The following is a 13,858-nucleotide window of genomic DNA, read 5'->3' on the forward strand; positions in this document are numbered from 1 at the left end:
AACAAGAAATCCTAACGCTTACCCTCTCTTTATCTCTCTCTTCAGGTCTATTCAGTGCGGGGATCCCAGTCAAATCACTCACCCTTGGGCTATCCTCTACACTCTTCCCTACCTCTGTAACCGATGTGAAATGGCTAGCTAGTTAGCGGTGGTGCGCGCTAATAGCGTTTCAATCAGTGACGTCACTTGCTCTGAGACCTTGAATATACTGTTACACTGGCAATAATAAAGTGCCTATTAGAACATCCAATAGTCAAAAGGTATATGAGCGAAATAGTCCTATAATTCCTATAATAACTACAACCTAAAACTTCTTACCTGAGAATATTGAAGACTCATTTTAAAAGGAACCATCAGCTTTCATATGTTCTCATGTTCTGAGCAAGGAACTTAAACGCTAGCTTTCTCACATGGCACATATTGTACTTTTACTTCTCCAACACTGTGTTTTTGCATTATTTAAACCAAATTGAACGTTTCATTATTTGAGGCTAAATTGATTTTATTGATGTATTATATTAAAATAAGTGTTCATTCAGTATTGTTGTAATTGTCATTATTACAAATAAATATATATATTTTTAAATAAATAAATAAAATCGGCCAATTAATCGGTATCGGCTTTTTTTGGTCCTCCAATAAATTATCGGTATCGGCGTTGAAAAATCATAATCGGTCGACCTCTACTAGGGTATACCGTCAATGGTGTGACAAACAACAAACATCCAGTCAGTGGCAGTCCTTTGGGCGAAAACAGCTTGTTGATGAGAGGTCGAAGAAGAATAGCAAGAATCGTGCAATTTAACAGGTGAGCCGTAAACAGACAAGTAATGGCGCAGTACAACAATGGTGTGCAGAACAGCATCTCGGAACACACAACTCGTCGATCCTTGTCACGGATGGGCTATTGCAGCAGACGACCACACCGAGTTCCACTCCTATCAGATAAAAACAAGAAGCGGCTCCAGTGGGCACACGATCACCAACACTAGACAATTGAGTGGAAAAACATTGCCTGGAACATGACAGCAAGTTCAGTTTACGTCAGTCCCCAGACCTCAACACAATAGAGCATCTTTGGGATGAGATGGAACGGGCTGTTCGCAGCATGAATGTATCGCTGTCCAATCTGCAGCAACTGGTTGATGCCATCGCATCAGCACAGACCAACATCCCTGTGGAATGTTTCAGACACCTTGTAGAATGATGCCCTAAAGAGCTCAGGCTGTTCTGGAGGCAAAGGGGGGTCCGAACCGGTACTAGATGGGCGTACTTAATAAACCGGCTGGTGAGTTGTCGATGTTGTTGAATTGGGACAGGAAAAACACTGTAGTACACTTAAAACAGAGTTTGCACTTATACAAACTGCACTCGTGAGTAGTCGACTGTGTATCATTACATTTCAAACAATATCATGATTGAGCTGTATTAATGTCAAAACTGCATGAGAAACTCTCTTGGATTGAAGGAGATATTTTCAGAAAAGTATACATTTTTATAAATCAATAACATTGGTCAGACCATTTTCTCATCACCCTGAGAGACATTCTAAAACAAACCAGATATTCTTATTTCTAATGACGTGAAAACATCAACCGATCTGAACAGCAGATCTGCGAGATTACCATGATACATGCACTACTGTTTGTTAATATCCCCATTATTTAAATCAAACTTTATTTACAAAGAGCATTTTTCAAAGTAAATCCATCATGTATCTATTTCTCTGAAACCCAGTGCATGAATGATTGTTTCTTTTCTAAGAGTTATCCACAACCTGCCTTTTTATACCCATCTGCTAACAGAAGATATATTTGTCCTGATTTTCTTTATTCTTTGTGTTTTCATCCTGTTTTCTTTCTTTGTAGATATTGTTTTATGTGTCGGAAGATTAGTCTTGAATCTTCTACCACAGACTGAGAATCCATGTGATTTCTCTCCTGTGTGAATGAGTTTATTCTCAATTAGGTCCCCCTTCTTATTGAAGCTTTTCCCACAGATAAACGGTTTCTCTCCTGTCTGAGTCCATATATGGTCAGTTAGATTAGTCTTCTGAGTGAAGCTTTCCCCGCAGTCATCACAGCTAAATTATATCTCCCCTGTGTGAGTCTGTATATACATATTCAGCTTCCCCTTATGATTTACACTTTTCACAGTCACCGCAGATAAATGATTACTTTGCTGTGTGATGATTACTCTACTGTGTGAATCCGTATATGTGCAGTTAAGTGCTCCTTGCGTATGAAGCCTTTACCGCATTCACCACAGCTAAATGGTTTCTCTCCTGTGTGAGTCAGTGTATGCCTCCTTAGGTCCCCCTTCTGATTGAAGCACTTACAGCAAAAATTACAGCTAAACGGTTTCTCTCCTGTGTGAGTCAGTATATGTCTTCTTAGGTCTCCCTTGTGATTGAAGCTTTTCCCACAGTAACCACAGCTAAATGGTTTCTCTCCTGTGTGAATCCTCATGTGCATGGACAGATTTCCTTTTTGTTTGAAGGTCTTGCCACAAAAGGGGCAGGTGCAGGGTTTCCCACTGTGACAGAGTCGGACATGGTCCTTCAGTTTACAGGTGGAAATGTACTGTTTTTTGCAGAAGTGACATTCGCTGAGTCTCTTCTTGGCGAGAGTCACATGCCTCTGCAGGTCAGCTGTGAGAGGAAACATTTTGCCACAGTCACAGCAGCGATGAGTTTTTATAGATGTGGTGCTGGGTTTGGAACAGTGTTCCTCCATTGGTGGGTTTGGATCCAATGGTTGGCTTCTGTCAAGTCCTACTGGGTTGCTGCTTAAGGCTGAGCTGTGGCTGTAGACAATGTTTTGATTATCTGGAGGGTCACAGAGCATTTCATAACCCTTTAGGTGGGTCACAGTGCCAAAAGGTTTAGGATCCACTAGTTTAGAGTCACACTCTCTGTTCTCCACTGTTTGGGACAGAGTCAAGGACCAAAGTGGGTCTTCCTGATCATGTTCACTTTTCACACAGGAAGGAGTGAATTTGAACTCTATGATATCAGGCTCCAGCCCTTGAAGCTGCTCTTCCTCCTGACTGGTCCTGAGTTCCTCATGTTTCTCTTTAATCTGTGTGGGTTCTAGATCCTCCTGCCCCAGACTGTGGCTCCACTCCTTCTCACAGTGCTGCTGCTCATAGGGAACCTCCTCTTCAGAGACAGCGAGAGAGAGCTGCAGGGAGTCTGGAGGGAGGGAGAGGAGGAACAGAAGGTTATCTATATACCACAAAATTAATATAGAACACTTGAATCATAAAGGTGAATTATAGACTTCTATGATCTATACAGCCTTTAGATGTGCCCGAGTGCAGATAGCTAGGCTCAGCTTCTAGACCGAGATTGTATCTAGCAGTAGGCTATAACGAGCCAAACGTGCGACTTATTTAACAACCTGTGTCTGTGCCTGTTTGGCAATGCTTTTAGGAGGGTATATCTGTCATCGGTGGACGGTTCTGATAAGGAACGGGTCTTCTGCATCACAGAGTGGTGCACAGGAAATAATTAAATCCATAAATTAGATGCTACAATCCCCGTACATGGATCGTATGTTGTTATCGCTTTGCACACACATCTGTCTGTTTCACACCTGTCTGTCCTAGCTAATCAGCCTCGCAATACAGGTATCATGTTGCTGCAGTCAGGAAGTAGACCGAAGCATGTGCGAGCAAACATTGACATCCATGTTTTGGTTTGAATTGGAGGGGGAGTGGTAACAATTGGATTGAATAATTTCCTGGGCACCATTTGGTGATGTAAACTAGGTATTATAAATCTGTCATTTTGACCCAGAGGAATATTTCACAGTCCAAAGGTGGTTTATTAAATTGTTCCAATTTATCATGACTTTGTCAATCAACTTGATGGTTGCTGATAATGGGCCTCTGTACGCCAATGTAGATATTCCATTAAAAATCAGCTGTTGCCAGCTACAATAGACATTTACAACATTAACAATGTCTACACTGTATTTCTGATCAATTTTATGTTATTTTAAAATGGACCAAAAAAAGTGCTTTTCTTTCAAAAACATGGACATTTCTAAGTGACCCCAAACTTTTGAACAGCACTGTATGTGTGTATATTTACAGTACCAGTCAACATTGGATACACCTACTCAAGGGTCTTTGTTTATTTTTATTTTTTTACAATTGTCTACATTGTAGAATAATAGTGAAGACATCAAAACTATGAAAAAACACATGGAATCATGTAGTAACCAAAAAAAAAAAAAGTTAAATCAAAATATTTTATATTTTATAAGTAGCCAACCTTTGCCTTGATGACAGCTTTGCACTCGCTTGGCATTCTCTCAACCAGCTTCATGAGGTAGTCACCTGGAATGCATTTCAATTAACAGGTGTGCCTTGTTAAAAGTTAAATAGTGGGATTTCTTTCCTTCTTAATGCGTTTGAGCCAATCAGTTGTGTTGTGACCAGGCAGGGCTGGTATACAGAAGATTGACCTATTTGGTAAAAGACCCTGTTTATATTATGGCAAGAACAGCTGAATTAAGCAAAGAGAATCAACAGTCCTTTGATCGGAGTCCAAATTTGAGATTTTTTGGTTCCAACCGCCATATCTTTGTGAGATGCAGAGTAGGTGAATGGATGATCTCCACATGTGTGGTTCCCACCATGAAGCATGGAGGAGGTGTGATGGTGCTTTGCTGGTGACACCGTCTGATTTATTTAGAATTCAAGGCACACTTAACCAGCATGGCTACCACAGTGATACGCCATTCCATCTGGTTTGCACTTAGTGGGACTATCATTTGTTTTTCAAAAGGACAAATACCCCACACACCTCCAGGCTGTGGAATGACTATTTGACCAAGAAGGAGAGTGATGGAGTGGTGCATCAGATGACCTGGCCTCCACAATCACCTGACCTCAACCCAATTGAGATGGTTTGGGATGAATTGGACCACAGAGTGAAGGAAAAGCTGCCTACAAGTGTTCAGCATATGAGGGAACTCCTTAAAGACTGTTGGAAAAGCATTCCTCATGAAACTGGTTGAGAAAATGCCAAGAGTGTGCACAGCTGTCATCAAGGCAAAGGGTGGCTACTTTGAAGAATCTCAAATACATTTGGATTTGTTTAACACTTTTTTGGTTACTACATGATTCCATGTGTGTAATTTCACAGTTTTGATGTCATCAAATGTATTTATTTATATAGCCCTTCTTACATCCGCTGATATATCAAAGTGCTGTACAGAAACCCAGCTTAAAACCCCAAACAGCAAGCAATGCAGGTGTAAAAGCACAGTGGCTCTTCACTATTATCCTACAATGTAGAAAATAGTTCAAATAATATAAAAACCCTGGAATGAGTAGGCGTCCAAACTTATATATACACACAGTTTCTTCAGAAAGTATTCACACCCCTTGACTTTATCCACATTTTGTTGTGTTACAGCCGGAATTAAAAATGTATGAAATTGCGATTGTCACTGGCCTACACACAATAGTCCATATTGTCAATGTGGAATGATGTTTTTAGTAATTTTTTAAAACAAATTAATTAAAAGTGAATAGCTGAAATGTCTTGAGTCAATAAGTATTCACCCCTTTGTTATGACAAGCCTATATAAGTTCAGGAGTAAAAATGTGCTTAACAAGTCACATAATAAGTTGCATGGACTCATAGTGTGCAATAATCGTGTTAAACATGATTTTTTAAATGACTACCTCATCTCTGTATCTCACACATACAGATAATTGTAAGGTTCATCAGTCGAGCCGTGAATTTCAAACACAGATTCAACCACAAAGACCAGGGAAGTTTTCCAATGCCATAATTTCACTTTGATATTATGGGGTATTGTGTGTAGGCCAGTAACACAAAATCTCAATTTAATCAATTTTAAATTCAGGCTGTAACACAACAATGTGGAAAAAGTAAGGTGATGTGAATACTTTCTGAAAGCATTGTACAGAGAAGGGTTTGAGCTAAATGCAGCCTAGAGTTTAAGAGCTACCATAGCAGCTACCACTTCCATTGTTTCACTTACAGCATTGCTAAATAAAGAAAACTCAATGTCTCTGGATCAATAGATTAATCACTTTTTGTCAATAAAATGAAGTATAACTTTAAATGGCAATTGTTTACCACAAATATCTATTTCAACATTGTGAAAACTAGATGATACTATAATCAAATAATGGTAAATTAGCTTTTTAGTACTAATGTGGATTGCAGCTGCCTTAGCATTTTAGCAACTACTTAGCATGTTAGCTAACCCTTCCCTTGTAAATCGTAACATACAGCATCATACGAAATGGATGCTGGAGATCCACAACTGAATACACACCAATCGAAAGGTATACTAAATCCACAGTCTCGGATTTACATTCAGAAAACAGGAGGTTGGTGGCACCCTAATTGAGGAGGACGGGCTTATGGTAATGGCTGGGGCGGAATAGGTTGATTAGTTTGCCATAAAGGAAACATTGATATTTTTGTTTTACAGAATATGCTAAAACTAGTCTCATCGTCAACTTTTCTTTCAGATAATAGTAATTAGTACATGTAAGAAATAAGTTTATATTTTGCTAATGTAGCAGGCGCACAAAGCAGGTTGGCGCTTCCAGGCAGCGTGTTACAATGTTTGAAATGCTTTTTTTGTTGCGCTGCATACTTTTCCTTGCTCTTTTAATGGGAGTAAGCATGGCTTTGACAACAATAGATTGGATCGTTGTGGAATACTCATCACATTTTTTACGATATTACAAAAAACATGCATCTCCATTGGCACCGCATATCCAAGATAAACTTCAGTGCTCGGGATAATGTGCACAAGAAGCCGGGTGAGAGGGAATACAGCTGGTAAGGGCAGATTGAGGAAAATACTGACAGTAGAAGGTAACAAATCTAAAATACATCAATACAATCACTCACTTGAATGCAGAGTTCTAAATGTATTATGCAAAGTCGCAAATATGTCCAAAAAAGCCCCAGAGACTCCAAATGTTCCGAATTCAAGATCATTGATAACCAAAGTGGATGAATTTGAACTGCTTCTTCAATCAGTAAATGCAGACATTGGATGTGTCACTGAAACTTGGGCCCACGAAAATATCCTAGATTAATCTCTTTTCATACAAGACTATCAGCTGCTCAGAAATGACAGGTCCAGAGAGGGGATGAGAGGATGGGGCGTGGCTATGTATGTGAATCACAGTATGCAGGAAAAGAGAAGAACTGACCAAGAGAAATAGGTATTTGAGTGTATGTGGCTTCAGCTCTGTCCGAAACAACTCCGCAGCTCAGTTTCAACTCTGGAAGTGGGAGTACTCTACCATCCACCATGGGCAAATGAAAAAATCCACAGTGTTCTGCTGAAGTGTTCTCATAAACACTGTCAATGTGATCAGGATGTCCTCTCCCCAAATGGGTCTCATCCTGTGTGGGGACTATAATCACCTGCCCATCAAGATGCTGACAAACTCCCATCCAGACATGAAACAAGTGGTCAAAGACAAGACCAGAGGACACCATCCTAGATCTGATCCTTACAAATATGAAGAATCGCTGCAACACCCCCACTGTAGTTGCTCCTCTGGGATCCAGTGATCACAAATGTCTGCTGTTCTCCTCAAACACAACATCAGGAGGGAGAAGCAGGGGCAGCGGGAAAAAAGAATGTCTGGTAACCCAGAACAGACAGGAGGCCTTGGCACGATGTATGGCCAGTACTGCATGGTCTGCCATATATATATATATATATATTTACCTTTATTTTACTAGGCAAGTCAGTTAAGAACAAATTCTTATTTTCAATGACGGCCTAGGAACAGTGGGTTAACTGCCTGTTCAAGGGCAGAACGACAGATTTTGTACCTTGTCAGCTCGGGGATTTGAACTTGCAACCTTTCGGTTACTAGTCCAATGCTCTAACCACTAGGCTACACTGCCGCCCCACATATATTATGAGGTGGAGAGCATCGATGCAAAGGTGGAGACGTATCACTCCTGCATTCAAACTGCACATGATGTATGCATGCCAATAAGAAACACTGGACAAGCCCTGGATGACTGAACGAATAAAGGCTGCCATCAGGAAAATACATATTTTCAACAGATGGGGAAAAAACTATGAAATTGAGAAAATACAGAAACACAGCACAAATTCTTATCAAGGAAGCAAAGACAAACTACTACAAATTTGAAATCCACGATCTATAGAAGTAAAACCCTAAGGAATGATGGGACTTCATTAACAAAGGACTCATTAACTTCATGCCTTGGAAAAATCCAGGAGCTTCATCATTTAAAAAGAACTAATGCCAACAGTTTTATCAGCGTGCACGAATCAGTATGCCTACCTACCAAGTCTAGCACTACTACCACCCCTGTGAAAGCCACACTCCTGGCTGACAGCTACAGATTCCAGAAAACCAACAATGGTGAGGGTGTAACTTGCTGATAAACTTGCCCAAAGCCTTTGATCAAAATGATCACGCAAAGCTCCTGTGTCCAATGTTACTTTCCTGGCTCCACAGCTACACCACCAGAAGAAGGCAAAGGGTGGTGGCCTGCTGAATGACCTGCTCCCTCAAAGGTAACTGCACCACCAGGCTCCTGAGAAACAGCCACGAACTGTCCTGTATAACTGCCCGTAAGAACCGCCTGCTAAGCAGGCCCCAAAATTATGTTTTAAAAATCACATTAATACTTCAATTTCCATCATGAAAAATGTCCTGTTAATGTTTCAAGCGTTCAGTATTATGTGTTATGTATTTTAAATGAGTGTTTTACAATTATTAGTAATATAAATTCTGCATTTCTTCAGTTTTATCTGTGAGCAAGAATAAATAAACTCAAACTATGATTGTTGCTTTTTCCAATAAGTTTCTCCTTGAGGTCAAAAATATGTTGGTAACTGTTTACGGTAGGCAACTTGTTTCCTGGTGTGCCGCAGGATTTTGTTTCAACTAGCCACCACACCTGACCAATTGAACTAATTGATCAGTTCAATGATTGCCTAAATTCAAAACACCTGGTCTTCCAGGTCGGTTAGATCAAAAACATGAAGTGACTGCGGCGCTCCAGGACCAGGGTTGCCTAGGGGTTAAAAATATATTAAAATGTTTGATTCCTGTTAGCTTAAATAGTTAATTCGGTAGAACTATAGCTAGCTATCAGTGAATCTTCATAGCTAAATTACATACGAACCTTTTCTGCATAGTGTTATCTCCGGTGTGACCCGCAGAAGTCTCCGTAGCCGATCATTCTCCTCCTCGTACTCCACCACCGTTTTCTCAACTGCCCCGAAAATCTCCACAGCAGCCGCCATTAAACGCTCATTTAAAAATACACGCAACAACTGTAGTTGAGACATTTCGGTCGATTGTGGGTTCGGTAGCCTGTTCAGTCAGTAGTGTGTCTTTGTTTACTCCACCCAAAGGTCGCGAGACTTGCGAAACGGACCACGCCGTGGTTTGACAAGTCAATGACAGAAGGGTAAAAATGATTCCTTGGTTGAATAAAATTCTCGAAATCTAGAGGTACAACCTAGATTCGAGTCAATATTTTAAGCAGTTGAACATGTAATTACTTCAACCTCGTGAAATTTTCATTAAGGTCAAAAACAACTTAATATCGAAGGAGCTCCTTTGAGTTAACAGCTGGCGCATGCGCAGTTCGGCACGAGACGACCCGATGACGCATTTCTACTCATGACCTTAGCTAGCCATCGTCGCCTACAAATGTGATCGGGGATTTCTCTTAATGAAGACAGGCTAAAACTGGTTCTCTTTGTACTGGTTTGTCTTAACAAAGTCGTCTCCAATCCTACTTCCGCGGTCTAGTCAAGGAATTTTGAGAACGTTCTTTGTTTTTAGTGGGTAGCGAGCCCCGAAATGTACAACAGCCCCGCCATCCGGATGGGAGGTTTTACTACGCTTCAAGGCAGCCTACAGACCAGTAGTAAATGGAAACGATTACTTCATGTAGACAACCAGTGGTTATCATAAGTATAGGATGATCTGGGAGAATTCATTCTTCATCAGAAGTCGACTGTATGTCATTACTCTATACAAGATTCAAACAATATCATGAATGAACAGCATTTGGTCAGAATGTATGTTTATTTTATTTCACCTTTATTTAACCAGGTAGGCTAGTTGAGAACAAGTTCTGCGACCTGGCCAAGATAAAGCATAGCAGTGTGAACAGACAACACAGAGTTACACATGGAGTAAACAAATAACAAGTCAATAACACAGTAGAAAAAAAGAGAGTCTATATACATTGTGTGCAAAAGGCATGAGGAGGTAGGCGAATAATTACAATTCTGCGGATTAACTCTGGAGTGATAAATGATCAGATGGTCATGTACAGGTAGAGATATTGGTGTGCAAAAGAGCAGAAAAGTAAATAAATATAAACAGTATGGGGATGAGGTAGGTAAAATTGGGTGGGCTATTTACCAATATACTATGTACAGCTGCAGAGATCGGTTAGCTGCTCAGATAGCAATAGAGGGTTGGGCCAGTAACCGAAAGGTTTCTGGATCTAATCCCCGAGCTGACAAGGTAAAAAAAATCTGGCGTTCTGCCCCTGAGCAAGGCAGCTAACCCACTGTTCCCCGGGCGCCGAAGACGTGGATGTCGATTAAGGCAGACCTCCGCACCTCTGATTCAGAAGATGTCGAAGACACATTTCAGTTGAAGGCATTCCGTTGTACAACTGACTAGGTAACCCCCTTTCACTTTACCAGTAATACCAAGCAATAAAAAAATACACCCATAATCCAGAAAAAAAGATATAAAGTAATAAAAAAATAGCAGAATGTGCAATGTCAAAGCCCAGAATATAAGAATATATACAGATAATGTATAGGTGTGTAATGTGTATATATACATATAATGGTGTGTAATGACAGTATGAAAAGTATATGAATAGAAAAGGTGTGTACAGCAGTAGTTATAGGATGATCTATGACAAGAATACAGTATATACATATAAAGTGGGTGAAATAGTATGTAAAAAATTATTAAAGTGACCAGTGTCCAATGACTATGTACATAGGGCAGCAGTCTCTAAGGTAGAGTACTGGGTGGTAGCCGGCTAGGACTAAGGCTAGTGGTGACTGTTTGACAGTCTGATGGCCTGGAGATGGCGGTTTCTCATTCTTGGTCCCAGCTTTGATGCAACTGTATTGCCTCCACCTTCTAACAGCGTGAACAGGCCATGGCTCGTGTGGCTGAGGTTCTTTATGATCTTCCTGTGACAATGGGTGCTGTAGATGTCCTGGAGGGCAGGCAATGTGCCCCCAGTGATGCGTTGGGCGTGCTCGCTCTGTTGTCCCCTGCAGTCCACGATTAGCTCCTTCGTTTTGTTGACGTTGAGGGAGAGGATATTTTCCCAGCACCACTCCACCACTCCGGTTCTCACCTCCTCGTTTAGCCTCTGATTGTCTTACGGAGGATGTAGCTGGTCTGTTTATACACGTCCATGTACCCAGTCACCTTGCCATGGTTAAATGTGGTGGTTTATATTTTCAGTTTTGCTCGAATGCTGCCATCTGTCCAACCCCTCTGCCTTTCTTTTTCCCAGTTAGTTCTTTCTTCCTGTCCACGCGATTGACGTAGAACCCCGCTGGCTGAATCGACAGGGACAATATCTCCAGAGAGAGCCATGCTTCTGTAAAACAGAGTATGTTACAGTGCCTGATTTCTCTCTGGAGGGAGATCCTCGCCCTGAGCTCGTCTACTTTGATGTCCAGGGACTGAACGTTAGCGAGTAATATACTCGTAAACGGTGGTTGGTATGCACGCTGCCTGAGTCTGACTAGGGCTCCACTCCTTCTACCTTTTCTCCGGGGGCAGCATTTTGGTGCAGCCCCCAGGATGAATAGAGCTACCTCGTGAAGTTCAAACAAAGGATCCAAGTCAGGGAAGTCAAATATCTGCTCGAAATTCTGGTGAGTGACCGCCGATCTATTATCCAAAAGTTATTTCTGTCTGTAGGTAATACTACAAGAAACGTTCTGAGCAAAAAACAAAATACTGCAAAGTTGGCTAGGAGCTAGCTAGAAACAGAGCGACCATGTCGGTTGGTGCCTTGTTCTCCGCGGTAAAACGTTATGTGTATGATATGAAGTCAATCCTTTTTTGCAGAGAATTATTACTTTATATAAGATAAAGAATGTTATAAGGTGGAGCACATTAACAAATGGTTGGAACGTAAGTAAATTCATGTCAAGACCTTAATAATAGCCTACTGGTAGAAAAATATATACAATAAAAAATGTAATAAATACATAATTATTTTGATCATATTATTATTGTTTATTTACTGGTGTTATTGTTCAAGTTTGCGATTTTTAAATGTAATGTTTAAGAAAAGTCTTACTGTATTTTTATTGTATTTCACAAACAGATTGCATTGTACAGGAAAAACATTTGATTGTGTGTCCATACAACCAGGGTCCAGTCAAAAATAAAAAAAATATACATATCTTTTTCTCACATACACTGGATAGATGCACTCACTAGAGCCCCCAGAATACAAAACAGGTGAGCTAGAACAAAAAGTTAGGTCATAGCAAGTGTTGCTGGACTTTTACTATGGTCAAATAAGTTGCATGGGCACCTGGACAATATACAGTACAAATATAGCACTGTAGAGAGAACCTTGCTCCCTGTCTCTGCTAAAGTGGGGTGGGAAATACTCAGTAGGGTCTCTACTAACCAAATATGATTTGTTTTGGAGGGGGACTATGTTGCACAGCCTGCTGCTGGCTTTCACTCCGCCCCCTCCATAGCCCCCAATGCAATACATTGTAATAGACTGTACCAATATAGCACTGTATTGGAAAAAACGTTGATTGTGTGTCCATAAAACAAGGGTCCAGTCTAATCATTACAGTCCCTAGAATACAAATCAGATGAGTTTGAACAACAAGCTAGGTCATAGAAAGTGTTGCTGGACTTTTTCTGTGGTCGAAGGGTCCAGGGTGCCTGGACACTATATGGTTACAATATAGTCCTGCGTCATAGGATGCATTGTCATACCAAAATACCTTATAAAATTCCTTCTGGTGGACACTTTGAAGAATTGTCAATACACTGTAGTACAATTTGTTTATAAAAAAAAAGTCAAGAGTTTTGGTCCAAAGAAAGCCCACTTTATTCATAACAAATATCACAATATTTATTTTATTTCACCTTTATTTAACCAGGTAGGCCAGTTGAGAGAAAGTTCTCATTGTGTAGAAGGTATGGTGGGATTCTAAATGGTTAACTTGTGTTTTAAAGATTTTAGAAAGGTAGGGCAGGATGGAAATAGGTCTATAACAGTTTGGGTCTAGAGTGTCACCCCCTTTGAAGAGGGGGATGACTGCGGCAGCTTTCTAATCTTTGGGGATCTCAGACGATACGAGAGAGAGGTTGAATAGGCTAGTAATAGGGGTTACAGCAATTTCGGCAGATAATTTTAGGAAGAGAAGGTCCATAGACCTGGATAGTATGACATACAGTGCCTTGCGAAAGAATTCAGCCTCCTTGAACTTTACGACCTTTTGCCACATTTCAGCCTTCAAACATAAAGATATAAAACTGTATCTTTTTGTGAAAAATCAACAACAAGTGGGACACAATCATGAAGTGGAACGACATTTATTGGATATTTCAAACTTTTTTAACAAATCAAAAACTGAAATTGGGCGTGCAAAATTATTCATCCCCCTTAAGTTAATACTTTGTAGCACCACCTTTTGCTGCGATTACAGCTGTAAGTCGCTTGGGGTATGTCTCTATCAGTTTTGCACATCGAGAGACTGACATTTTTTCCCATTCCTCCTTGCAAAACAGCTCGAGCTCAGTGAGGTTGGATGGAGAG

At 40.5% G+C, this 13,858-nt stretch overlaps 1 protein-coding gene across 1 annotated transcript; it reads right to left on the reverse strand.

Annotated features, from left to right (window-relative positions):
• Window positions 1-662: 662 nt before the first annotated feature.
• On the reverse strand, window positions 663-9,823 carry LOC109904027 (zinc finger protein 658B-like). The gene is made up of 2 exons (XM_020501088.2): window positions 9,188-9,823; window positions 663-3,193 (listed from the first exon to the last, which is right to left on the reverse strand). Exons 1-2 carry the CDS (start codon window positions 9,351-9,353, stop codon window positions 2,193-2,195), a joined length of 1,167 nt encoding a protein of 388 aa, XP_020356677.1. The 5' UTR covers window positions 9,354-9,823; the 3' UTR covers window positions 663-2,192.
• Between the last annotated feature and the right edge of the window lie 4,035 nt (window positions 9,824-13,858).

Source organism: Oncorhynchus kisutch, linkage group LG14, assembly GCF_002021735.2.
Source record: "Oncorhynchus kisutch isolate 150728-3 linkage group LG14, Okis_V2, whole genome shotgun sequence".
NCBI lineage: Eukaryota > Metazoa > Chordata > Actinopteri > Salmoniformes > Salmonidae > Oncorhynchus > Oncorhynchus kisutch.